This window comes from Lutra lutra, chromosome 12 (genome assembly GCF_902655055.1).
Source record: "Lutra lutra chromosome 12, mLutLut1.2, whole genome shotgun sequence".
NCBI classification, from domain to species: domain Eukaryota; kingdom Metazoa; phylum Chordata; class Mammalia; order Carnivora; family Mustelidae; genus Lutra; species Lutra lutra.
Window position 1 is genome coordinate 82,432,096 of NC_062289.1, and position 27,999 is coordinate 82,460,094.

A 27,999-nucleotide genomic window follows, 5' to 3' on the forward strand; every position below is an offset into this window, starting at 1 on the left:
CTGAGCCGAAGGCAGCGGCTTAACCCACTGAGCCACCCAGGCGCCCTCCCTGGGGTTTCTACTTCGTCCCCCAGCGCTGCTGCTTGAGGCTATGCACGGCTGCACTGTCCTCCCACGGTGTGGGGTCCCCGCCTCTAGGCCGCTCTCTCTCCCAGGGGCGGGCCACCCGCCCTCCAAATAGCACACCCTCCCACCCAGGAGCAGTACTTTTGGGTTGTAAGTGTATTTAACTGGACTCTTCTATTACATTTGCTCCTGAATATTTGCTAAGGACATAATAAGGACATAAGCGCCCACAAAAGCATCTTGGTTCAGGATGGGATGGAGGGGTATACATCTGTTGCAAAACCCAGTTTGGGTTGCTGGAACTTACAAATAAAAATCCAGGATTCCCGGTTACATCTGAGTTTTGGATAAGCAACAAATACTTCTTTAAGTGTAAGTGTATCTTCTGCCATGTTGGGATATACTTATAAAAAGTATCTGTTGCTTACCTGAAATTCACATTTAATTGGGTGTGTCTGTCTTTTATCTGGTCACCCTCCCTCCAACTGAACATATCAAGATTATTGGACTCTTCTTGGACTGGGGAATAGAATCATAAATCACCATGACATGTCAAAACTGGGGAAGACTCCACAAATGCTTGGTCAGAAGGAAGGAAACATATTTAAGAAGCCTGTACAACAAAATTACAATAAACATTTATTAAGCTGTAATTTTCACAATATTTTCATTCTGTTCTGAAATCGGTCTCCAAATATCTCTACAGAACATGAAAGCCAGTGATTTAATAAATAGGAGGAATGTAAGTACCATTTTGCAAATAAAATAAGCCTTATACATTTATGTCTATATTTGATAGTCACAGAATCAGTTTTCCCAAGGCTTATGGAACTAAAGTGTGCACACGTCACATACACACACACACCACCATAGTCAAATCAAATGGATTTATAATAAGTGTGAAATCAAATGCTATAGAAAATTTATAACCAGATACACAAAATAGAAACTGAATCATGAATACACTGTCGATAATGGACACCATACCTTACAAATATGATTTCCAGTTAAGAGGGGAAATAGTCGCTTTGCCGGATTTTAAGTGAGCGCTAATCACTGTCACCATCACAAGAAATCAATTTAATTACACGGTATCCAGAGATTTAACACACATGCGAATATTAGAGCTGACACTATAACAAAACCTTTAAATCTACTAAAAGACATTGGAACAGAGGGTCAATGACACCATTAGCTGCCACAGGTTTTCAGTAGACGGATGCAAATGACAGTCAGCTTTTCATGCCACCGCAGTGGAAAAACCGGTCCTGGTGCATCGCCTGCAAATTGGGGAATCATCGAGGAGGAAAGCGCAGAATTCAGCGCGCTGAACAGTTTGTTTATACCAAATATTGTACATCATCTCGATGGCTGTCCAGTACTAATTTTAAGGGTACTATGTTAGATCCTGCCAAAATATATATATATAATTCTATTCACTATTCACAAGTGAGGAGCAAAAGTCCAATTACTCAGATGACAAACAAAACTTTGCAGAATGGAGATATATATATATATATATATATATATATATATATATATATGTGTGTGTGTGTGTGTGTATATATAATTGTGTGTGTATATATGTATATATATGTATACACACACACACATATATATGTATATACACACACATATATATATACTTTTTTTTTTTAAGTTGGGGAAGGGAGATGACATCTTAGGGCCTTAGAAAGTCCTTCTAACATGAGCCGGCTTTTGGGTTAAGTCAGACGATTCAAACCCCATCACGGAGGGGTGATCAGGTGTCAGTCAGGTAGAGCAGCTTAAAAAGCAGCAAGAGGCGTAGAAATGAAGGGTCTTGGGACTGCCACCGGGACAGGCTGCATTCACTGTGTTTTCGGTGCCGCACTGGCTATGTGACCTTATTCCTCACTGTTCCCTAAGGCTGCAAGCCAGAGACAGACTAGCAGCCGACTAGGTTTGCATCTTCCCCACCGAGCCAGCCCTCAGGGCTGTGCCAAGTCCTAGTATAATCCCCCCAAACACTGACCCTGACTCTGTACGTTTGCCCTTGGCTCCCAGGAAGGGACGTTCAAGTCTGGTCACCTGCCACCACCACAGTCATCAAGCACAGACCCCCCTCTCTGCTTCCTGACCCTGCGCTCGACGGGCTTGGGGGGGCCTTTCGCAGCACGCGGTGCCCATTGGCTTTAGGGAACTGTGTGACAAACCTTCTTTCAATGGTATTCGCCTCCCTTGCCAGTCACCCCATCACCTTCATCAATAAAGATCCCGGCACGATCGATGCACAAGACCAGCTTCTGAAAAATTCTATGGCTTCACTTTTTTACCAGAAGTGATATGGGGTATCGCTGAAACAGCCCCAAGCCCCCGGAAGGCAGATGGCCCCACTCCTGATCGCTATGGGGAATGTATGGATGGAAGGCTGGAGTGCCGCAGAAACACCTTGTCTAGCATGCTGAGGAAGAGGTCATTGTCAGCACCGACTCCAGAGCTGCCGCACAAATCCAGCCAGCTGGAGAGAGCTGGTCCTTTCTCTTTTCTGTTCTTGGTGTGTGTCGGGACACTGAGGCACTGCGAAATAAACACTGATGAACTTTAAGAGATCTAGAAAACGGAGTCGTCATGACCACCCATTCACAGTAGTTCTCATCGGGATTGGTTACGTCACATGGAAGGAAGTGTTGTACTAATATATTCTACGCCCTGGGAGACCTAAAAAAAGGGTTTCGCTTCCAGGTATGAGCTATGGTACAAAAATACATTTTTTTTCATGTACAAAAGAGAGGGAAAAGAAAGAGATGGGGGGCTCTGGGAATAGCCAAGTACCCTAACAAGCTTCCATGAAAGGGAAAAAAAAAATCCCAAACTATCTGGAGGTACGAATGTGCCCGAACAAAAGAGCAAACGTGGGCATCAAAGAGCAAGAGTTATCCAGATCTAATACCCACGATTCCTACCAGAATTTCAAATTGACCTTCTGCCCTAAAGTGATACACCTGTTTAACTCTAGGTTCTTTCATTGAAGATAAAGCCATCTTTCATCTGCGTCAGACTCTAAGACCGGCCTCAGTCTTGGCTCACTGGGTCAAAGGGGTACATTTTCCCCGCAGCAATTTCTAGTCTCAATGCACCGGGGCCCAGAGGCGCGAGGCTCCCGGCATTTGCTGGAGGTCCCAACGGCGTTCCTGCCTAGATCACAGATTAGCACAGTGCCCTTCCAGCTTCGCGTGGGAAGGGGGCAGGGGGAACGGAGTGGAGGTTCTATCCAGACCTGGGATAGGGGGGGACTTTAAAGCTTTGTGCACCGAATGCCAATTCTCCCCTGGCCAACGTCGGCAAAGCCAATGTTTTACCCAGTACCTAAGCACGCCCAGTATGCAGAAGCCAAATGCAAAAAAGGAAGGAGAGCAAGGACAGCCTTCCTGGAGTTACTTTTTAGACACCGTGCTGATAGATTTGTCTGGAAGTATCGGAATGGCAAAACTGAAACTCCTCCAATCCAAAAAAACCACAGGCTCCAGATGCCCACGGATGAAGGCTTGCCTGAGCACAGCCCGGAGAGGGACAGGTGTGCGTTCCAGGAAACAAACTGAATGCAGCCGAGCTTGGGTCCTGTTATGTGCACCTTAGAAAGAGAAGTTCTACCAACACCCTCAAAAATAGCTGCTTTTGTTTTCTAGAGATTTGCAACCCCCAATAAAACCTCCCGGGAATTCCGCACAAGAGTTGGCGCACAGCTGGGTTTTCTCCAGAATGCTCTGTGGACCGTGGGGTCGTGGTTCTGCCCAATCTGAGAGGGGTCTCTGCAAATCTGCGTGCAGGGGCTCCAGGAGGGGCCCCCTGGGGCACAGAGCTGGGCAGGGAAGGATCGTGGAGGGAGTTGCCACCCTTGGCAGCCTTCAGAACTGCCTTCTGTTAAAGCCGGAGTCTCCCTTCCTCACTCTGTGTTCCCCTGCGCTTATCAACAGGACCGGGGGCTGGGGGGGGGTGGGGGGGCGCGAGACTGGGGCACTTCCCTGCACCCCTGACCCAGCCTCGCAAGGCACCCCAGCAAGACCCCCCACCACTGTCTGCCCAGTATGCTCCTCTCTGCCCCGGGGCACCACCTAAGACAAGGGCACCACAGACTTCAGACAGAAAGCACCTGACGCGCGGATGATAAAAATTTTAGGAAAAATAATTCGGATCTTCTCCAAGGTGTGTTTCTTGCCACTAATTGCTCCTGGAACACCTTAGAAGCAGCCATCGACTTGGAAATGCTCTCAGCTGCTACGATTTGCTCTTCTTTCGTGGTCCCGAGTCCACCGAAACTACAGGGGAAAAAACAACAACGCTTGAGGCCATACCTTCCCCTAGAGGTCCAGCAGGCGGACAGCGACATGAGGGCATCACTCAGACTCCTGACGCAGGGAGCTGTGGCGCTCACTCACGTGGCTCTCAGCATCAAACCCCAAAGACACTTCTTTGCCTGGTCCTTGAATTTTCCTCTACAAAACGTGGAGGTTAAAATACATCAAAGTTCAGAAGGAAACAAAACAAAGCAAAACAACTAAAAAACAGATTTTCCACAAAGAATAATCTTTTCTTTTAGAAATAGAGTGGCCTGGCCGGGGCCACTAGGACCCAAAAGATGTTTCCTTTCGTCCTGGACCCCGACTGCCCACACCCAGAACCAACACCATCCGTCCACTAAGTCGCCATCAACCGAAAATGACATCCGATGAAGCCCAGGGTTTTGGAGCACGAGAAATATGCACACAGACCACCCCCCCCCACCAACCCCTGTGCTGGGAAACCCAATTCCAATGTTGGAGCTTCTCGTCGAAAGTGTCCAATTAGCATATCCTTCCCCCTCAGTGTAAAGTCTGATTCAACTTGACTCGATCCGCCTTTATTAAAAAACCTTACAAAAGATGTACTGAAGTGCTTGAAAAAATTAACTTTATGCTCTATGCACAGATAAACTCTTCCTGTACAGCTAATACGGTTATATCCTTTGTTTAAAAAATATTCTTTTCCCCCCCCTCCCCCACTAATGACACTTCGTGGGTAGTTCCACACAAACGATCCCGCCATCCCTCGGGGAACGTGTCCTTGGGGTCGACACGTGGCCAGAAAGACCCTCACGGAGCGCCACCCGCTGTGCTCGGGAGTGTTTATTGAAATTGCTTGGGGTTGGGTGCTCTCTTCTTCCTTCTCCGCTTCTGTTTTCTGAGAGAGGGCGCTGGCGTGAGGGGACCCGGCCGGCTGGCTGATTGTCACTTGCCGTTGGCGCGGTCCAGACTCTCCAGAACCTTGTTGAGGCGGATGTTGAGCAGTCTGACCTGGTTCTCCAGGTGCTCCAGCTTCTCCTCCACGCTGGGGCCGCTGGGCCCGCTGCGCCAGTAGAAGCCCATGGGCCCGGTCATGAAGTAGATGGCCACCACGAAGCAGAGGGGCAGTATGGCGTTCTCCGGCTCCCCCTCGTACTTGTGCAGCACGTACACGCAGGACATGGAGAACAGGATGACCCGTGCCACCCAGAAGAAGCGGCCGAACACCACGTGCAGGAGGCTGAAGGTCAAGCCCAGGGTCAGCGACAGGAACCAGTAGGCCAGCAGGACGACGCCCACCAGCAGGAGGGCTCGGGCCGGGCTGTTGGCCACCGAGGCCGGGCTGAAGTACTGGGACAGGTTCGACACTGTGGGACAGAGAAGAGGGACAGTGGTCCGGTCATAAGGAGCCAGGGCTTTCTCTCCAAGCGGGGTTTGTTTGGGCAGCTTGGCTCCCTTGCTGGGTGTGTATGACAAGAGGTCCCTGAAGTCGGCTGCCTCGTGATCTTTCCTGCTAAGCCCTGGGAGAAGACCACCGGCCATAACCTGAGTTTAAAACGCCCTTTCGTGGCAGGGCGGAGCTTACACACTGTCCTTGGATTTCCTCCCTTCCTGTCCTTCAAAGTCACCAATGGCCAGTTTTAGGCTGGTTATGGGGCTGCCTAGGATGAAGGCCTTTCCAGCCTCCCTTATAACTACAAAACTGAGCTTTGGTCAAGGAGATGTTTTGGGGTAGCCTCAAGGGGTTTTTCCTAAAAGTAGCAGGAATGTGCCCTTTACCTCCTTTTCTTCTGCCTGCTGGAATGTGGATGCGATGGCGGGAGTGGGAGCAGCTGTCTTGGGCCATGAAGTAAAGGAAGTAGCCTATTGGGGAGGAATAAGATGGAAGGAGCCTCGGTCCTGAGGACAACGTGCTGCAAAGCCACCTACCTGCCTAACCACCTACCTGTGAACTTTCACATAGAGAAATAAGCTTCCATCTTGTTAAAGCTGCTGGTATTTTAGATCTCTTACTCACAGCCAAACCTAATCATATGTGACGTTCCGTCTTAAATATGGAGTGAAATGGAGGAGATGTATCTTCTGTGTGCCCGACTTAAGAAAATTTTCAAACAGAAAAGTTACAAGGATAGTAAGATAAATACTCCTATTGACACCACTGGGTTAAACAGTTGTTAACGTTTTACCATATTTTGTTTCGTCACATACTTTTTTTTTTTTTTTTTACCAAGCCATTTGAAAGAGGTAAAAGATCATACTTCAGCATGCATATTTCTTCCGGTTTTATTAAAATATAACTGAAATAAAGCACCACAGAAGCTCAAGCTGTAAAGCATGACTCATTACATACATTGGGAAATTATTACAATAAACGTAATTAACATTCATCACCTCATATAGATACAAAAAAAAATTTTTTTTCTTTTCTTGTCCTGAGAACTCTTAGGATCTACTACTGTCTTAATAACTTTCAAATACACCATATAGCAGAGTTAACTATAATCACCATGTTGTACATTACCTCCCTATAGTTATTTATCTTATAATTAGAAATTTGTACCTTTTGACCATCTTATTCCAATTCTCCCACCCACTATCTCCTACCTCTGACCACAAATCTGATCTCTTTTCCTATGAGGCTTTTTTTCTTTTTTTTAAGATTCTGCATATAAGTGAGATCATACAATATCTCTCTTTGTCTGACTTACTTCATTTAGCAAAATGCCCTGTTCCATCCATATTGTGGCAAATGGCAGGATCTTCTTCCCTTTGATGGCTGAGTGATATTCCATTGTATATTCCATTGATATTCCATTGTATACAAGGCCCACTTCTCTACCCATTCATCTGTCGATGGACACTTAGGTGGATTCTGCGTCTTGGCCTTCATAGACAACGTGGACATGAACATGGCGATGCACACATCTCTGTGACATAGTGTTTTCCTTTGCTTTGGGTATATTCCTAGGAGCGGGATTGCTGGATGATACAGTAACTCTGATTTTTAATTCTTTCAGGAACTTCCATACTGTTTCCCATAGTGACTGCCCCAATTGAGAATCCCACCAACAGCGCACAAGGAAGGGCTCCCTGTTGCACACGTCCTCGCCAGCATTTGTAATCTTGTCTTTGGGACAGGAGTCATTCCAGTAGGTGTAAGATGATATCTCATGTGCTTTTGTGAGCGAGTGTTTGCCTGGTTTCCAAAGTGCTCTGGCTGCTCCCTCACCAGTCCATGGCCACGCCTGGCCCAGAACAATGGGGAGGAGCAGCGCCCTCTCGTGCGCTTTTGATTTGCACTTCCCTCATTAGCGATGCTGAGCACCTTTTTATATAAGCATTGGACGTTTGTATGTCTTCCTTGGAAAAATGTCTGTTTGGGTCCTTTGTTCATATTTTAATCAGACTGTGGGTTTCTTACTCTTCGGTTGTAGGAGTTCTTCATACCTTTTGGACATTAACCCCGTAACGGATATACAGTTTGCAAATAGTTTTTCCCCACTCCATAGGTACTTTCCATTTTGTAGATTGTTTCTTCTGACGTGCAGAAGTTTCTCAGGTTGATGTGGCCTCACTTGTTTATTTTTGCTTTGGGTGTCAAATTTAAAAAAACAAAACAAAACACCAAAAACCATTGCCAAGACCAAGGTCAAAAAGCTTACCACCTGTTTTCTTCTAGGAGTTTTATGGTTTCCGGTTTTACATTTAAGTCTGTAATACATTTTGAGTTCATTTTTGTGAGGGGCATAATATAGGGGTCTGGTTTCTTTCTATTACACGTGAATATCCAGTTTTCTGAGCATTGTCTATTAAAGACACTGTCTTTTCTCCACTGAGTATTCTTCGATCCCTTGTCAAATACTGGTTGACCATAGATCTTCGATTTATTTCTGTGTTCTCAGTTCTCTTCCATTGGTCTGTATGTCTGTTTTAACCCCAGAATTATACTATTTCGATCATTCCTGCTTTAAAATACAACTTGAAATTAGGAAGTACCACTTAGATCTTTTTTCTCATGATTCCTTTGGCCAGTCAGGGTCTTTTGTGGTTCCATATAAATTTTAGGATTTTTTTCTACATTGGTTAAAGAAAAGCCATTGAGGGGCGCCTGGGTGGCTCAGTGGGTTAAAGCCTCTGCCTTCGGCTCAGGTCATGATCCCAGGGTCCTGGGATCGAGGTCCTCATCGGGGAGGGAGCCTGCTTCTCCCTCTCTTTCTGATTGCCTCTCTGCCTACTTGTGATCTGTCAAATAAATAAATAAAAGCTTAAAAACAAATAAAAAAGAATTTCATTGGGGGCACCTGGGTGGCTCATTCAGTTAGGCGTCTGACTCTTGATCTCAGCTCAGGTCTTGATCTCAGGGCTGTAAGTTCAAGCCTCGCACTGGGCACTACACTGGGCATGGAGCCTACTCAAAAAAATAAAATAAAAAAGAACTTCATTATGATCTTATACTTAGATATACCTCATACCTTAAGGCTAATTTTTCTCTAAAAATTTTTTTTCTTATTAAATAGCCTTGATTTTTCAGAGGAGTTTTAGGTTTACAGAAAAATTAAGCAAAGGTAATAAATTCATTTTTAAACATTATTATTATTAATTTGTTTAAAAATAAGAGTGAGGGGTGCCTGGGTGGCTCAGCGGGTTAAAGCCTCTGCCTTCAGCTCAGGTCATGATCTCAGGGTCCTGGGATCGAGACTCGCATTGGCCTCTCTGCTCAGCAGGGAGCCTGCTTCCTCCTATCTCTCTTCCTGCTTCTCTGCCTACTTGTGATCTCTGTCTGTCAAATAAATAAATAAAATCTTTTAAAAAATAAATAAAATAAAAATAACAGTGAACCCATTTATAGGTTAATACAAATAATATATTTTTCATGAAAAATAACTGCTTTCCAAAACAAAGCCCCCAAGCCCCCAGCAACCAAAACAGTGGAGTTGTTTTGTGTTTTTACAAATCTCTATAATATCCACTTTGAGAGGAGAGGGCTGGATCCTCAGATCTGGTTTTGAATCCTCAGAAATAGGATGCCAGCCACAAAGGTGGGCCACAGATGTAATTTACATATTTCTAGTGGCCACATTAAAAAGGGCAAAAAAGAAAAAGCTAAAAATTAACATTGAGATACTTAGCCCAATGTATTCGCTCTATTATCAACATGGAATCGATATAAAAAACTGTGGAAGCATGCCTCGAATGCATGACCTCACAGTTTCCCCTGATGGGCCTCAGGGAACCGCCTCCAGGGTTCCTCCGAGCATACTTTGAGAACCACCAGACTAAACTCACCATCTAAAGCCATACAGCATGTACTATCTGGTTATCAAGGGACTAAGTGAGGTGACCAGTGGGTATAAGGGTTCCTGGGGGGAATCCCTGACTGGGGCCAAGAATGGTAACACAGTTCCCGCGACTCTAATAAAAACTCCACTTCTCTCCAGCAAGGCCTGTGAGGAGCAACCTCGCCCCGCCCTGCGGAGGCCCTAAAAATCCTAACTAGGACACGAGCAGCTCTGGATGTCCTGCCTGTATCCGCTTCCTGGGGCTGCCACAGTTAAGAACCATGGGATGAGTGGCTCAGACAATAGGATCAAATTCTCACACAGCATGGAGGCCACAAGGGTGAGGTCAGGGTGTCCGCAGGTCGCCCCTTCTGAAGCCACAGGGCGACTCCGTCTCAGGCCTTACCCCAGCTTCTGGGGTGTGTGGGCGATCCCCGGCCTTCCTGACTCACACAATCATTCCCCGATCTCTGCCTTCATCTTCGTGGGGCCTCTGGGCCCAAGGTTCCCCCTCCTGTGAGGTTGCCGGCTATCCAGGGTCAGGGGCCCACCCCGATCCAGGGCCCTAGGGAGAGCTGACTCTGTGTGCAGGCGGATGCAGGCGGCCCTCAGCACAGGGGATCGGGAACTGGTGAGTCCCAGAAGGGCGTGATGATGTACTTTATGGAGCAGAGCCCCTCTGTAAGCCACAGAGTGTTTACGAGGCATTTGCCTGGGGCTAGGCACTATTCTAATGGTTCTGCGCTAATTGTCATCTGGTCTTCACAACATGCTGACAATATGTAGCCTTTCCCACGTGGGGACTCCCACAGCTATAGCAGGGCAGGGCGGGGACCGCGACGCAGGGAGTCTGGTGCTTGGAGCCATCCACTCCTTGCGCTGTCCCAATGCATGGTCACAGCACAGTGCAAGGGGGGGCGCGGGTTGTGGCTTCCAAGCCTTCAGAGAACGCAAACAACTTGACGAAGCCGTGAGACTTAAATCCGTCCTTCCGACTCCTGGACAAGGGCTCCACTTCCCAGAACAGTGGCCTGAGCCACCAGATCTAGAGCAGGGCTAACGCCCCTGTGTCCTTTATGGTAGCCACTGGCCACATGTGGCCACAGAGCAGAGATGTGGCAAGTCTGAACGGAGATGTGCCGTGTCAAACACAGGCTGCACTTCGACGGCGTAACAACTCCCAAAACGTAAGGCACCTCTTTAACAATTTTTCATATTGATCACAAGTTGTGATGACGATATTTGGAATCTGCTGGGTCGGCTAAAACACCTTATTCAGTTCATGTCTTTCTACTTTTCTAATGCAGCAACTGGAACACGTAACTTCATCTGGCTCTCCGTTTCCACTGGGCAGCTCCGTTGGTCCTGGGAGGCTCTGGGACCCTGAAAACTTCTGGAGTCGGAAGTTAGAGGACTGTACCTGTGGAAACACTGTGCACCAGAATATCCAGCTTTGGGGTACAGTCTCCTGCCTTTTGCACATTCCCACTTCTAGGCCTAAGACGCAAATCCGAAAGGCCTTCGGATGTTTTGAAGCTGATGCCCCAGCTACAGGGAGGGGAGAACATGACAGGAAAGGGAGTGCTTTCATCTCTGGAACGGGCCAGCGGCCCTGGCCATGAACATGAGCCCATGAGGACTCTGGGGAAGGATGCTGTTCTGATCGTCTCCCGTGTAATCGGGAGGCTGTCGCTACTCTAGCTTTTCCGCTCCAAGCTGCGTGCAACTTTCTGCAATGAGGCTCGCTTCTCCAGGGCGCGCTGGTCGGGGATGGAACCTGGGCAGCGGTGAACATGGAGTCCAAGCACGATTGCACGCAGTTGCTCTATCCGTGCTGTGAGTTGACTCAGCCTGACTCCCAGGACGAGTCCTCAGCAGCCCCAGGAGGCTGCAGGTGGCACAGCAGCCTCTCAAAGGGCCGTCCCACTATGGCGGATCCTTTGCCCCAGTGGTGAGGTGCCCTGAGCTGGTCTGAGGCCTCTCCCAGGTTGAACTCGGTGATTCAAGGCTGGAGACGGGTTCCCAGGGGCTGAGGGGGGACGACAGCGGGTGTGAACCAGGCAGCCCCGCCTGCGGGGCCGGGTCTCCAGTTCATCAGGTGGGAGTGTCAAAGGCAACTGGGAGGGTTCCCGGAGACCCTGCACCCGGCAGGGTTGTACTGGTTTCCCACAGCTGTTGTGACCAGATGCAGTGGCTTTAAGCAAGAGGAATGTACTGTCTTGCTGGCTGGGGGCCAGGATTCTGACATCAGGGTGTGGGTGGGGCGGGGCTCCTTGAGCAGTCTACAGGGGGTCCCTCCTGCCTCTTCCAGCTCCTGAGGGGATCCAGGCATCCTAGGCTTGTGGCCACATCTCTCTGGTCTTTGCCAAGTCTGTCTCTTCTCTGTGTTTCTCTCTCAGTCTCTGTGTCCAAATTTCCCTCCTCATATAAGGACACCAGACATTGCATATAGGATCCACGGTAATCTGCAAAGACTCTATCCCCCAATCAGCTCATGTTCACAGATATGGGGCTTCTGGGGCATTTCTGGGGGGACACATCGGTGTGAAATCACACCAACAGCCAAGCAGGGGCCAACAGTCCTCCAGCTTTTATGAATCACGGGCTCCTATGCACCCGAGGCAGAGCAAGGCAGAGGGGACAGTCTGGAGGAGATGGGCAAAACCCCACTCAGAGCAGAAAGATTCCAGAAGGAGGTGGGCAATAAACACACACACAGGCAGACACACACGCATGTGCACATGACATCATAGCTGACAAGTGATGGTGGTTGTGATAACAGACCGGGTCCCTGTACACGGGTTAGTCAGGATGGGCTTCTTGGAGGAGGTGTCATATACCTGAAAGTAGAGGATGGAAAAGACCCACCAGGCAAAGGGCTGAGGGACTGCTTCTGGCAGGGGACACCTAGAGGAACCAAAGCTGTGTCCAAGAACAGGATGGAGGCCAGGGGATGGGTAGAGAGGTTGGGCAGATCCTCGGAGCCGACTACCCTCGGTGGGAACCCTGTGTGGGATCCAAGTGCAACAGGAGACCCTGGGCAGTTTGAAGGTGAAGTACTTGACCTGACTAATGTTTTGTTTTTTGTTTCTTGTTTTTTTAAGAAATCACTCGATGCAGCAAAAGTAGTAATAAGAACAAAAACCACGCTGGCTGACCGGCTGAGGAGCCACAGAGGCCGAGAGAGGACGCTGACTTAGGAGGTGTGCGGAATGGTTCCCACGGAAGGCCGGAGGCTGCTCTCTAGAGAAGTGTGCAGGGAGGACGGGCCCTTGGCTGGTGTTTGGGAACTTGAATTTTGGAGTATGATATGGTGATTTATAGTACAAAGTATGCATATTTGGTCTTTGTCCGCATGCCCAGCACAGAGCTCCTAAAACCTTCAGAGTTTTCTAAGGAATGAGAGCAGTAAAGGTGTCTTGATAACTCGTAAGACGCCACTTTGAGCCATATTCCAATGCAGTGACTTTTGGAAAGACCCTAAGGACGGAGGCTGGGTGCTGGGAGAACCAACGGCACGGAGAGGGCTGGGATTTCTGTCCCGTGCCCTGATGTCCAGGGAGGGGAGAGCGGCTGGAGGTCAAACAAGTCAGCGCCAGCCAAGGATTTACTCAGTCACGCCTGTGTCACAGAGTCTCCATACAAACCCGAGGGGACGGGGTCTGGGGAGGTTCTGGGCTGGGATGCTTGGAAAATGTTTAGGCACCCTAGCCCTTCCCGCAGACCTCGACTGCATGTCTCTGCCATCCAGCTGTTCCCGGGTTACATCCGTCTGTAACGAACTGGTCACCTAGTTAAGTAAATGGGTTTCTGGAGTTCCGTGAGCCACTCTAGCTGATCAGTGAGACCCAGCCGGGGGCGTGTGGGAATGTTCTATCTACAGCTAGTTAGCCGGAAGGACAGGTGGGCTTGTGACCGGCATCTGGAAAGGAAGGGGCATCCTGTGGGACGAGCCCTTGCCCTGTGGGTTCGCTCTGACACTATCTCCAGAAAGACAGGGTCAGAGTTCAGCTAAATATGTGGGACGCCTGGTCAGTGTCCATGGAGGACTGAGTCAACTGCTTGGTGGCGTGGGGAAAACATATGTACGGCGGAGGGCTCCCTCCATTCCCTTATAAGGGGGCCTCTCTGTGCCTGGACTGTCTGTACGAATCATGATTTATGCTGACCGCCTGCTCACCTGCGGGGAGTCGAGTCTGGGTCCGTGCCAGGCAGAAGGTGCCTAAGTGACCAGCCCCTAAGAAACACCCCATGCACTGGGTCTCTAACAGGCTTCTGGCTACACAACACGTGACAGCCGTCACCACAAACTGCTGCTGGAGGAACGAGAGCGAGCTGTCCCCCTTGCTGAGGGTGCTCTGTGTCCTTACACTATAAGAAGTCACAGCCAGGAGCATGACTACAGTGCTGAGTCCTGGGTCTTCCTAGTGGCTCACTGTGCCTGGGGCTGATCCTGGGGACCTCAACACAGGCTACTGGAGACTTCCTGGCAAGCGAGGTGGCAGCCTGGACTGGGGCCCGTGACATTGAATCCAATTCAGAGGCAGCCTCCCGATTTCCTGGGGCAGAGCAGCAACTCCCCGGGCAGGCCAGTTTGGCCGGGTTCTGGGGGCCACACCCCGCTCCTTCTGAAAACTCTGCAAGCGACCCAAGCTTTGTATGAAATCCCTTTCTGCCTAAATAGCTATCATAGTCTGTGATGTATTCCCACAGCCCAGGGGCCCTGCCTCTGGTCCCTGTGGCTTGCCTGGGCACGGCCGAATCAGCAACACCCACTCGTACCTCACCCCAAGCTGCATCCGTGCACCTCAGTCTGGATGGGCCATTTCTTTATGCGACTATTCCAAGAAAAAATGTTCTCTTGTGTCCCCCTGCCTCCTCCAAGGGGTCCCCCATGCCACCCACTGCGGATACTGAGTCCATATCTTGAGAACCACTAGAAAAAAACAGCCTTAAATGAACGCCCCCCGCCAGCCCCACTTACCATCAAGTCCAAGAACATCCAAGAGGTCCGTCCAAAAGTTCCACAACGTTTCGACAAACATGTCCACCCCCAGCACGAACCGCTCGGTCAGCCTGGTCAGGAACTGCAGAAACAAGAGCACGGTCACTACACCGGCTGGGACAATGCCCCCACCTCGTCCAGCCGGGCCCGGGGGTTGACCCGTCAATGGGAAAACGGAGTCGGCGGGCAGCCCGGGTGCTGTCGTGAGCTCGGTCGACTGGGAGCTGGGAGGTCCCCACGAAGTGGCTTTGCTCCACTCCTGATTTCTCCGAGAGCCCTCCTCCTCATGACAAGGTCAAGGACTCCGCTTCTCTCTGCCTGATTTCTCATTTTTTCAACAGTTCCACCCAGAGCATGGGTGTTGGGGACGCGGGACAAGGATGAAGACGATGGTGGTTCTCACACACGAGCTGTATCCCATCTCCCAGGTACGTGGACATGCTAGAGCCCCGTGCCCCACCCATCTGTAAGAACCTGGCCTGTCGGAGGGCTTCGTGGGCTCTTCGGGTGATTCTGGAGGATATGAACAGAGGAATCAGTCTTGTTCATCTAGTTTGGAGGAATAAGTAACACTCTGCACACATGGTATGAAACTCAGAGCTGCAAATGGGAATTCAGTGAAAGACAAGTCTGCTATCTCCCTCCCTGCCATGCAGACCTCCGTCCAGAGGCACATGTTGTCTGTCACCACTCACTTCAGCGGCGTCCTTTCGAGGCGCCCGGTCAGTGTCTTCCCACCAGCAACAACAAATGGGCCCTGTTTTGCAGTTTTTCTCCTGTGACACTCTTGTCTTAGTGATTACTCAACCTCAGCCCGTACAGAGCTGCCTCATTCTCCGTAAAGGGGTTTAAGCGATCCCCTCCTGCTGGACACCTCGGTTGTTCCCACCTGCGCTATTAGGGCAAATGGGAATGACGAGCGGAGCCTTGTACCTATAGGCGCTCTGACTCACGTGGGCAATGTTTTGGAGTGAACTGCCTATAGCATTTGGAACCAGACTTCATGGTTGGATCGCTGCCCCAGGACACGGGGAAAAGGAACAGGATTGAATCAGCAGCCAGGAGAGAGGGGACTCAAATAACCTCCACCCCAGTTCTGTGGCTTGGCTGAGAGCACGTGCAGCTGGGAGTCTAGGTGCTGGGTTCAAATCCCAGGTCGGCCTCTTCCTGCTAGCTAGGTAGCTGTGTGTGTGTGTGTGTGTGTGTGTGTGTGTATGTGTGTGAGTGAGTTACACAGATACCCACATACGATACTAAAAACACAGAACTCCTAAAAAAGGAGTTTTAATTATAAGACTCAGAGCAGAGCTCCAGCTGAGAGATACGTATGTACACTTGTACTGCCCCATCTGGTTTTCTGAGCAGTAAGTGCCATATTCACGTGAAGTGCCTTGAGCACCAGCTAAATGGTCACAATTCCTACTGACATCCCATATTCTCATAGAGCATTGACCCCAACGTGTCCTGCAAGGAATCATCCTTTTATCCTTAGGTCATTGCCCTAACGGGGTTTGTACAGGTAGAGATGGTACAAATATGGCCATCAGCTGACAGGCGGATGAACAGAGCTGGTCTATCCAGACAACGGGGTATTATGGGGCCATAAAATGGAAGGAAGTACTGAGGCACACTTCTGCATCAGCCTTGAAAACAGGGTGCTCAGGGAATGAAGCCAGACACGAGAGACCGCAGAGCAAACGATTCTGTTTGTGTGAAATGTCCAGACAGGTAAAGCCATAGGGACAGAAAGTAGACGGGCGGTTGCCGGGGGGCTGTGATAGCTAAAAGGTACACAATCTCTTTTAGAAATGGCAAAATGTCCTCCCACGGACTGTGGTGACAAGTGCGCGACTCTATGAACAGACCAACGAGGGCAGAACGGCACACTTTCGGGGATGAATTGTATGGTACTTGAGTTATACCTCCATTAAGCTATTTTAAAATGGAAGGGTTAAAAAAAAAAAAGAGCTGGGTTTTAAAAAAATAATAATAATAAAACTGGGCACCTGGCTGGCTCAGTCGGTGGAACATGTGACTCTTGATCTCACGGTCCTGAGTTCAAGCCCCATAAGGGGTGTGGAGTCTACTTAAAAAATGAAAATAAAAATCAAAAACAAAAAACACTTACACACACAAGTGGAAAGACTGTGAACACCAGAAGGAAGCGTATGTGCCACAGAAAAGAGGGCGATTGCCCCTCGCGGCAGTGGAGGGAGGTGGTGGGACACATCTGTACCCAGGTAGAAGGACCATTGGTAATGGTCTTATAATTAAAACTCTTTTAGGGGCACCTGGATGGCACAGTTAGTTAAGCATCCAACTCTTGACTCCAGCTCAGGTCATGATCTCAGGGCTGTGCAACTGAGCCCAGAGTTGGGCTCCATGCTCAGTGGGAACTCAGCTTGGGATTCTCTCTCTCCCTCTCCCTCAGTCCACTCCCCTCTCTTTCTAAAAAAAACAAAACAAAACAAAACAAACAAACAAAAACCTTCCTTTTAAAAAAAAGAGCTTTACTGGCATATGATTTACATATCACTAAGTTCATGTCTTCCAAGTGTCCAGTTGAGTGGTCTTTAGAAAAGTCACAAAGTCACGAAGTTATACAACCATCACCATGATCTAATTTTAGAACATGGTCATCGCCTCCAAAGAAAGCCTCCCCGTCCCTCCACCCCAACCTAGGCACCTGTTAATCTGTCTGTCTCTATGGATTTGCCTTTCCTAGACTTTCCATACAAACAGAATTGTACGACACATGACCTCTCACATCCACTTTCGTTCACTCATCACGACATTCCCCAGGTTGTACCAGGAATCAGGATTTTATTCCTTTTTATGGTCCCATAGCATTCCACTTTACAGGTATGCTCTGTTTTGCTCATCCTGTTGCATATCGTACATGTTGGTCTGGAACTGGGTGGCAGTTTTTCACAATTTGTTCAAATGGAGGAGAAAGGAAGGGCCCTAGGCTTTCTAGAAGAAGGTATTAGGCCTTTGAGATGGTACCAGCTCCCCTGGAAAGGGTGTGAGAAAGGAGCTGTTTTGGAAGGAAGAGGCACCAGTGCTCACACCGCTGAAACTCTCTGTGCCTCAGTTTTGTCAGCTGTCAAATGGGGCCAAGACAGGATTGGACACCTTAACCTGGAAAGGCCTTTGCATGGGGCCAGCATACACCAGGTACCCAGGGGCTGGAACACCTAAGGATGCTCCTGTCACAGCGCCTAGCCACGCGGGTCTCCGGGAGGTGCCTGGAGACCCGCCGTCCTTGGGAAAACCTCATGCCCACGCAGGACTGGCATCGCTCAGAAGGAAGAACCAGTCCGTCCTGAAAACTGGCCGGGGCAGGAGAGGTGGAAAGCAGGGAAGGGCCCACCCTAGGCCTTTTAACCACACACTGGCAAACTTGCTCTCTGCCCTGTGGGCACATTGTGGGTACACAGGACACTTTGACCCACTTCACGTGGCAAAGACACAGGAGCTCTGGGGGTGGGATAGGGATGAACTGTGTTCTCCCCGAATTCCTACCTTGAAGCCCCAATCCCCAGGACCTTAGGATGTGACTGGAGTGAACAACAGGGTCTTCAGAGAGGTAAGTAAAGTAAAATCAGGTCACTAGGGTGGGCCCTCACCCAATGAGACCTGGATCCTTATAAGAAGAGGCGATCAGGACACAGACACGCACAAAGGGAGGGCCCTGTGACAACACGCATGCACAGCAAGGAGAGGGGCCTCGGAAGAAACACCCCTGCCTACACCGTGGTCTCAGATTTCTAGTAAATTCCTGTTGTTGGAGCTGCACAGTGTGGCCCTGTCCGGGCAACCCCGAGCCACTGCTACAGGGGTCACGTTGCAGCTCGGAGCCCAGGGCGGGGCACCTGCCGGTTGCGGACGCAGACTCGCCCCGGGACAGAAGCCACAGAAGCTGTGGGGGACACAAGAAGCAGTAACAGAGGGAAGAGCCGTTCAAATGACAGCAGCTTGAATCAGGCTAAGAGCCTGTGCCCTCGACGTATCTTCTGCCTCAAACCCACACAAGAAGAACGTCAGACCCATCGAAGCTGACGGGTGTCCTACAGCGTTCCTGATCCGGGCTCCGGCAAGCTGCCCAGGGGCGCCGCCGAGGAGAGGCAGAGAGCGTGCCCCAGCTTGAGGACAGCTCGAGCCAGTGTGCTGTTCTGGATGGGATCCTCGGACACAAAGGGACGTTGGGTAAAAACCAAGGATATCGAAAGAAAGCATGGACTCTGAGCTACTTCTAATCCTGGTTCGATGACATAACAAATGCGTTATGAGAATGTAGGACGTTCACAACAGGGGGATCTGCCCGCAGGCTGTGAGGGGATTCTGTGCCATCCTCTCAATTTTTCTATAAATCTAAAACTGTTCCTAAAAAAATAAAGATATATCCATTTTTAAAGATTTTTTTTAAAAGTCATATCTACGCCCACGGTAGGGCTCAAACTCACAACTCAGAGGTCAAGAGTCATATGACCCACCAACCCAGCCAGCCACGTGCCCCTTAAAGATATTTTTTTTTAAAGGGAGACCTAACAGACACATTGGTTAAATGCAGGGTCAACTCTGTTTGGATCCCAATGCAAAGGAAGCAATTTGGTTGGGAGACCTTTCAAGTTAGATGGAAAAACTGGAAAATTGACTGGGGTCAGTCACTACAGAATACTGCCATGAACCGTGTGTTTTGTGGTCATGTTTTTTGTTTGTTTGTTAAAGATACAGACCAAAGTATTCTCAGGTTAACTAAAATGACTTGGATTGGGTTTAAAATACTATTGCAGGTTAAAGGCCACTTTTGATAAGGGGATAACTATAGCAGAAATGGCAGAAGGTTGATAGGCAAAAGCCGTGGGTGATGGGTGTGGGGTTCATTACAAGATCCCTTCTCCTTTGGTGAGGGTTGCACAACGTTCAGGATGAAAAGTTAGAACAAGGAAGACTCAGGTGAACAGACGGGAGGCCCGTGGCTGTCCCCGCGGGAGGGACAAATGACTCAAGCCGGGATTTCATTATCCCTCTTCTTGTACCGGGGAGGCCTGGACACCCACCCCCCGGACGGCATCCAGCATCCAATCGCACCCCTGGCGCCCCGCCCAACCCGTCACCCTCTGCTCATGCAAAGTGGCTCCAGGGGAAGTCAGCAAAGGCGTCTTGATGAACAAGTCAGAGCAGGAGGGAAGTTTCTACCCTTTCGAGTTGGCCTGAGCATGTGCAGAACACACTGACTGCAAAGACTGCATGAACGGAAAACACTGGGACACACGCAGCGGTCACAAACGGGTCACAAAGGGGAAAGGCACCTCCAAGGCAGGTGCACAGACCCCTTCAGCGGAATCCTTGCCATTTATGCGGTGATACCCTCATCTAACTACCAGGGAACCGTCAGACAACATACCCTGCTGGACATTTCGAGAAACGACTGGTCTGGGGGGCGCCTGGCTGGCTCAGGCAGCAGAGCGTGCGACTCGATCTCGGGGTTGTGAGTTCGAGCCCCATGTTGGGGGTAGAGACTACTTAAAAATAAAATCTTTAGGGGCGCCTGGGTGGCTCAGTCATTGGGCATCTGCCCTCACCTCGGGTCATGATCTCAGGGTCCTGGGATCGAGCCCCGCATCGGGCTCCCTGCCCAGCAGGAGACCTGCTTCTCCCTCTCCCACTCCCCCTGCTTGTGTTCCCTCTCTCACTGTGTCTTTCTCTGTCAAATAAATAAAATCTTAAATAAAACAAAATCTTAAAAAAAAAAAAGAAAGAAAGAAAGAAAAGAGTGGTCTCTTAAGACCACGGTAAGATGGCATTTCAGCCTCACTCTGAGGGTTCTAATCAGAAAGACAGTGACAAGTGTTTGCAAGAATGTAGAGAAATAGGGATCTCATACGCTGCTGGTGGGAATCCAAAAGGGTGCATCTGTACTGCGGTTCCTTGAAATGTCAGTTACCACGGGACTCAGCAATTCCATGCCTACGTGTACACCCGAAATGTTGGAAACACATGTTCCCATAAAAACCTGTACATGGGGGGCACCTGGGTGGCTCCGTTGGTTCGGCGCCTGCCTGGGGCTCGGATCATGCTCCCAGGGTCCTGGGATCGCGTCGGGCCCCCTGCTTCTCCCTCCTCCTCTGCCTGTTACTCCCCTGCCTGGGAGCTCTCTCTCTCTCTTAAAAAACAAAAACAAGGGGCGCCTGGGTGGCTCAGTGGGTTAAAGCCTCTGCCTTCGGCTCGGGTCATGATCTTGGAGTCCTGGGATGGAGCCCCACATCGGGCTCTCTGCTCAGCATGGAGCCTGCTTCCTCCTCTCTCTCTGCCTGCCTCTCTGCCTACTTGTGATCTCTGTCTGTCAAATAAATAAATAAAATCTTTAAAAAAAAAAACAAAAACAAAAACAAAAAAACCCAAAAAACTTGTACGTGAATGTTTGCAGTAGCATTAATCACAGTAGCCAAAAAGTGGAAACAACCTGATATCCATCATCTGATGGATAAATAAAAAGTCATAAGAAGGGATGAGGTTCGGACGCAGGCCACACGGTGGATCCGTCCTAAAGGCAGCCAGGGACACTGTGTGATTCCCTTTGTACGAAACGTCCAGAATAGGCAAGTCTACGGAACCAGCACACAGATGACGGGTTGTGTAAGGATGGGGGAAGGGGAATGATGGCCAAAGGGTGCAAGGTTTCCTTCTGGGGTAAAGAGGATGTTCTGAAATCGATTGAGGTGATGGCCGTACAGCTCTCCGAATATACTCAAAACCACTGAAATTTCCACGACCGAAGTCTATGGTGCCTGAATTATAGCTCCATAGAGCTGTTACCAAAACAAGGTGGTGAGGGGCACCTGGGTGGCTCAGTGGGTTAAGCCTCTGCCTTCGGCTCAGGTCATGAACTCAGGGTCCTGGGATTGAGTCCTGCATCGGGCTCTCTGCTCAGCAGGGAGCCTGCTTCCTCTCTCTCTCTCTCTCTCTCTTTCTCTCTCTCGCCTGCCTCTTTGCCTACTTGTGATCTCTCTCCGTCAAATAAAAAATAAAATCTTTAAAAAGAAAACAAAAAACAAGGGGGTGGGGAAAGGCAATTGGTCTGTGCAATTAAAAAATGTCCATGTCAGAAAAGCTCTCCAAACCCACCCCCAAAGATGGAGGGAACTCTGACAAGCTAAAAGACACTAAGATGACTTGAAAACCAAATGCAGTGAGCAATGCCTGATTACGCATTAGATTTTTTTTGGAAAGCTGTAAAGGAAATGTGCCTATAGACAGCATATGACGAGTGTTTTTTGTACTAAATGTAAGGTTTTTTCCTAGGGCAGGAGGGGGAGTTGGACCATGGTTCCGTGGTTCCGTAGGAGAAAGTGTCATGACGTCTGCAACTCACTTTCAAATGTTTCTGCAAAGAAAAAACCATGCCTGTGCATGTGCATGGGGGCGTGTATGCGTGCGTGTGTGTGTGCATGTGTGTGTGTGTGGTGTGCCAAGGAAAAGAGAAAAACAAGTTTGGGGGATATGTGAACCACCCCTTGGCCAGGTGAGGGATTTCCAGCCATTCCTTGTTCTTTCAAATGCTCTGTCCTTCAAAATTTTTCAAAGTAGCGAGTTAGAGGAAACATTTTGATTGTGGTGATGTTTTCAGGGACACACGTCAAAATCTGTCAACTCGTCCACTTTCAGCCCCTCTCACCCCACTTTAAACAGGTGCGGTCTCTTGGAGTGTAATGTCAGTAAAGCGGTTCCATGGGGTGGGAAAAAAAGACTGGAAAGTGTCAGGGTTATTTTGCTCAAAATACTTTCTTGCAAACACCTAACAAAGCAAAAACCTCTTAAAAAAAACAAAAACAGAAGACCAACAGCTCAATAGAAAAATGACAAAGAAAACAAAAGGCAGTTTCCAGAATAGAAAAGGCCAATGGATTTTGAATCAGTGAAGAGACCATCATCTCAAACATAATAAAACCAAAAATTTAATGACACACTTTGCTGGAGAAGGTTTGGAAGCCTGCCTTCATATGTTTGGTAGGAGTGGAAACTTGTCATTCTTTGGAAAACAATCTAGCAGTCTCTCTCGGTGTTAAAAGTGTGTATGTGGCATGGGGGCGGCTTAGTCGGTTAGGAGTCTGCCGTCAGCTCAGGTCATGATCCTGGAGTCCTGAGATCGAGCCCCACATCGGGCTCCCTGCTCAGTGGGGAGTCTATTTCTCCCTTTCCCCCTGCTCGTGGCTCTCTATTTCAAATAAATAAACAAAATATTATTTTTAAAAAGCGTGTATGGAATTAGAACTGTGTGTAAAGACAAAAGACAAAAACTATGTTGCCAAAGGCAGGAGAATGGTTGTCTTGGGCTGGAGGGGCGCAGAGAGCCTGGGACAATCCATTTCTAGACCCGTGTGCTCGTGACACGGATATCTTCAGGGTACAAGGATTCACTATGCTTCATACTTCTCATGCAGGAAAGTACACCAACTAGGATTCAATTTAAAAATTTGTAAATGCACAGACCCTTGGAGTCTGCTATCTAACGGTCTGTAGGTGAATTTGTCTATGTGCACACACAACAATCTTCATAGGGAGACCGTCACTGCAGCCAGGCATGCAGGGGCAAAAGACAGGACGCTAACAAAATATTGACTATCGGGTGGGTTAAATAAGGGTACATTCTGAATAATAGTTTGCTTTTGGCAGCCCTCCAAAAAGAAGGAATCAAAGCTTTATGTACCAATAGGATCTGGTCTCCAAAATTTATTAATTAAAAAAAGAAGAGGAAGGAAGAGGAGGGAAAAGAAGGAGAAGAGAGTGGGACAGCATGTATAATGAAAAACAGAAAACTCATGAAGAGGCAGGATCTATCCATATTCAGAATATGTGTACTGCTCTGGGAAGGAGAATGGAGATAGGGTCAGAGGTGGCAAGCAGATTTCTTTTTTTTAACTTTGAACTATTTGAAATGGCATTCCATGCAACTGTGACCTTATTAAAAAGAAAAAAAAACTATAAATGTTAAGCTTCTTAAAAAAAAAAAAAAACTAACTAAAAAGCAAAGGAGTAAGAAAAAAACACCAGCTCTCAGCTTACCATTCAGATGTTCCCACCACGTGGGTCCAGCTGTAATTTTTCCCTGTGCTCCCCAAGATCCACACTCCAATACACCCAAACTGTAACCGTGCCTCGTCAACCTTGTCCCACCCCTTTCCTTCCATGCCAACCCATCTTCCCAGACACATCTCATGCCCCTCCCTCCACATCCTGCCCAATGTCTCCTGGCAAGGCACTTGACCCCTTTCTCCTGGCTCCCACAAGGCCTTTCTTGCATCACTGTTGAGCCTGTTTTGTTGACCCTAACCCTAGGTCCTGCATGACGTGGCTGTCTCCCTCTGTCCCTTGCTCAGTCTGTCACAGCCCTACAACCAGCCCTCCCTTGTCCTTATACACCAAACCCATTCCCACCGCAGGGCCTTTGCTCATGCTGCTCCCTTTGCGGGGCGTGCTCTCTCCCTCTACCTCCTTCTCATTCAGCTTACTTCCCTGGCCACTCTATTCCACTTAACTTCCAGTTCTGCAGAGGTTACAAGTGTGGGCACTCCCAGTCCTCTCCCACTGATTAGCTGGACTGGGGGCAAGAGAGTCAACCTTTCCATGCCTTTGCTGTCCTCATCTGTAAAACAGGGAAGACCATAACAGAGCCTCTCTCTTAGAGCAGGGCAGATCCATCCTAAGCTTGAACAAAGATTCTTCTTCAATATGATTACATCCTCTTCCCTTATTTCTGAAACAGCACTTACCACTCTGAAATAATCTTGTTTTATGGATCAGACTTATCTATTGCCTGTCCCCTGAAAGGTCCGCAGGAGGGGCCATTATGTCTGGCTCATACTGTAGGTGCTTAAGAAATTTTAAACAATTGTTGTAAGAGACACATAGCATAAAATGAACCATTTTAAAGTGTACAATTCAGGGGCATTTAGTACACTCACAACAGCGTGCAACCACAATCTCTACCTAGCTCCAGAACATTTTCATTGCCCCAGAAAGAAACCCCCTATCGATTAAGCGCTCACTCCCTATCCCACCCGCCCCACTTTAGGAAACATTTTATCTACTTTCGGTCTCTACGGATTTGCCTGTTCTGGATACTTCACACAAATGGAATCTTACAACACGTGGCCTTTGGTGTCTGGCTTCTTTCCTTTGTTTTTCAAGTTTCATCCAAGTGCTTTATTCCTTTTTATGGCTGGATAGTTTTCCCTGCCTGCACAGACCACAGTGTGTCCATTATCAGCTGATAAACATTTGGGCCGTTGCCACTTTTTGGCTGATGTGCAAAGCACTGCTATGAACATTCACAGACAAGTTGCTTAATAAAAAAATAAATGAGTCGATTGCCCTCCTACCGGATGAACCCACTTCCTATAAATATCTTCTATCATTCACTAAATGGTTATTCAGTACTTCGTATGGCCTTGCTCATTGCGCTCAACCCTTGAGTTCATCTCCTCTGCACAAATGAGACGGAGAGGTCAAACAACTGGCCCGAGATCACAGAGCTAGGGATTCCGACCCACGTCTGTGGGATAGCGAGGCCCGTTGCTCCAAACCAGAACGTCACGGGTTTATTTTAGACATGGCCTAGATTAGAATATGGGGTGTGTCTTTAAACACCCTCAAACTTCACAACCCACCAAGCCGGTCTGGCTCCAATTAGTAACCCCAGACATGCTGAAAACTACAGTTGCCAGCAGACCCAGTTTTTGTTTAATTAAGAATAACAAAACAGTCTCCCCCAAGCCTGGCCAGTCTGGGCTACACGCGACAGGAAATGTCAGGTCAGCCTCATTTTAGAGGCTGCTCTGATGGGGGGGAACCAGAAAGGGTCATGAGGCAGGAAGACCTGGGAAGGAAGGTACCAGTGCTGACTCTGGGCCCAGTCTGCCCGGGTTCAATTCCCGGCTCGGCCACTCGGTTTGACTTGAAGACACGCATGTCACCACTCTGTGCCTCAGTTTCCCTACCTACAAAATGAACATATTAACAGTACCCACTCACAGCGTTGTTCTAAGAATGGAGTTACTCTATCTGCAAAAGCACTCAGCACATTTCAAGCAAATAACAAATTTGTATCATCCCTACTGAAGGCACAAACCCTGTTTTACCTCAGAGAGAATTCTGACCTTGAGAGTCCCAGGTTCTTTGCCAGAATAGACCTGTGTTATTGATCGCAACCCAGAAGTGAGGCCCTGAAATATCATTTTGTATTTCATGCCCATCGAACTTAGATTCTCACCTAGGACCACCTCCTGAAACGTAACTTGCCTGTGCTCCCACCAGCACAAGCCAGACTTTCAAAATTTTGGCTCCAAAACAAAAGATCTTTGCCTTCGAATCATTCAAGAACAACGGCACCTTGCTCACACCCTTTATGCCCAGGCAGACAGGCTGGGAATCTTTTTGCTCTCAGGTGTTGGGTCATGCCTCCCACAAGGCGATCTTCTCTGCCACAGAACCCACGACCTCCACAAGGAGTGTCTGCACACCCACGGGAGAGGGCCGGCGGTCAGAAGTCACCGTTTTCCTACTAAACTAATCTTTTCATTTCACCCAATAAGAATATCCAGCCAATCTGATCTGAGTTTTAATTTTTTTTCCCCTGCATGTCAAGCACCAGAGAATTTTTTTTTCACCCCAAAAGTCCTTCCAGCAGGACTAAAGCAATGTGGATTTGCACCTCGGCCAGAATGTAGCAGGTACGGATTTAGCCATTACTCTGGGCTGGGAAGACCACCAACGATTCATAATCCCCACCTCATAACGAAGGGGATATTATGATTAGCCCCTTTGAAGGATAAAGAAACTGAAGCTCAAAGACATGAAGCCACTTCTGCCAGGCCAGCCGGCAGGTAAGCGGTAGAGCCGGAACTTGAGTTCCCAAACCCCAGGGCTAGCCTAGAGTAAAGAAGTTAACAGGAGGAACAGCAAGGGCTGCGCTCAGGGAACCACATTACCACATGCAACTGTCCCTCATTCACTTCCCCTTTCTCCCGGCACTTGCCCCAAATGAAGCCGTCCCACAAGGCTCCAGGGGGCAGAGCAGGGCATGGGGAGAAGTTCCCGCGCTCCTCCTGGGCGCTCAACACACAGGAGAGCTGCAGGTTGCTGAAAGTTCCAGAGTAAAAAGCGCTCCAAATCAAGGGGCGGCAGAAGTAGGAGCTCAGGAGGGTTACTGGGCCAGGTTGCCGAAGCGACATAGCAGACTGTTCTACTCCCCTTTCTTTCCCTGCGAAGTTGAGAGAAAGAAAGAAAGAGGAAGGAAGGAAGGAAGGAAGATAAAGGAAAGAAGGAAGGAAGGAAGGAAGGAAAAGAGAGAAAGGAAGGTTGAAGGAAGGAAGGAAGGAAGGAAGGAAAGAAAGAAAGAAAGGAAGGAAGGAAGGAAGGAAGGAAGGAAGGAAGAAAGAAAGAGAAAGAGAAAGAGAAAGAGAAAGAGAAAGAGAAAGAGAAAGAGAAAGGAAGGAAGGGGCCTAAATGTCTTCAAAGCATTAGGAGGAGGGCCTAAGGTGCTCAAGGGAAGTGGGTCGGTGTGAGGCTAGCAGAAAGGCGGGTTGCTGGGGATAGGGCAGGACGTCCCTGGGCAGCCGCGCGGCGCCTGGCTCATAGTAGGTGCTCATTCAAACGCGCTGAACGAATGAATGAGAGGCGCGGCCGGCATTAGCGCGGCCCGACTGCCCGCCCGCCGCGCTGGCGGGCAAGGTCCAAGGAGAAGTGCGAGGCGCAGAGCAGAGGGCGCCCGAGGCCCTGGGTCCCCGTCGCGCGCGAGCTCCCGCGGCCGGTTCCGACCACGGCCTGGCGCGGGGGCTACGGGCCCGCAGGAGGCAGGCCCCCGGGCGCAGGCCGGCCTTCCCCTCTCCCCTCTCCCCGCCGTCCGGCAGCCTCGGAGGCCGCACACGGCCCAGGCCGGCCCCGGGCGCCAGGTGCGCGGCGGCTGGGGCAAGGTGACCGCAGGCTCGAGCCCGGCGCCCACCTTCTGAGCGGCGCGCACGTTGTCCTCGCCGAACAGGCTGCTGACGCTCTGCGAGAAGGTGTTGACCGTGCGGCGGTAGGTGCTCTTCTCCGTGCCGCCGCGGCCCCGCGCCCCCTGCGCGCCCGGGGCCAGCAGCCCGAGCAGCAGCAGCAGCAGCAGGATCCCAGCCCGGGCCCGGGGCCCGCCCGAGGCGCGCGCGCCCATCCTGGGGCCGGCGGGATGTGGGGTCGGGAGCGGGGCTGAGGGCCGCACCGGGGACGCCGCGGCTCGGGCGGGGGGACCGGGTTGGCGCGCTGGTGGGGCCGCCCGCCGCGCCTCTGTCAGCAGCCGCCGCCGCTGTCG

General features: G+C 49.5%; 1 protein-coding gene across 1 annotated transcript; it reads right to left on the bottom strand.

The window, feature by feature from the left end:
• Positions 1-1,308: 1,308 nt before the first annotated feature.
• On the bottom strand, positions 1,309-27,998 carry BRI3BP (BRI3 binding protein). The gene is made up of 3 exons (XM_047696529.1): positions 27,658-27,998; positions 14,631-14,733; positions 1,309-5,734 (listed from the first exon to the last, which is right to left on the bottom strand). The coding sequence occupies exons 1-3, from the start codon at positions 27,859-27,861 to the stop codon at positions 5,313-5,315; spliced, it is 729 nt and encodes a 242-aa protein (XP_047552485.1). The 5' UTR covers positions 27,862-27,998; the 3' UTR covers positions 1,309-5,312.
• Between the last annotated feature and the right edge of the window lies 1 nt (position 27,999).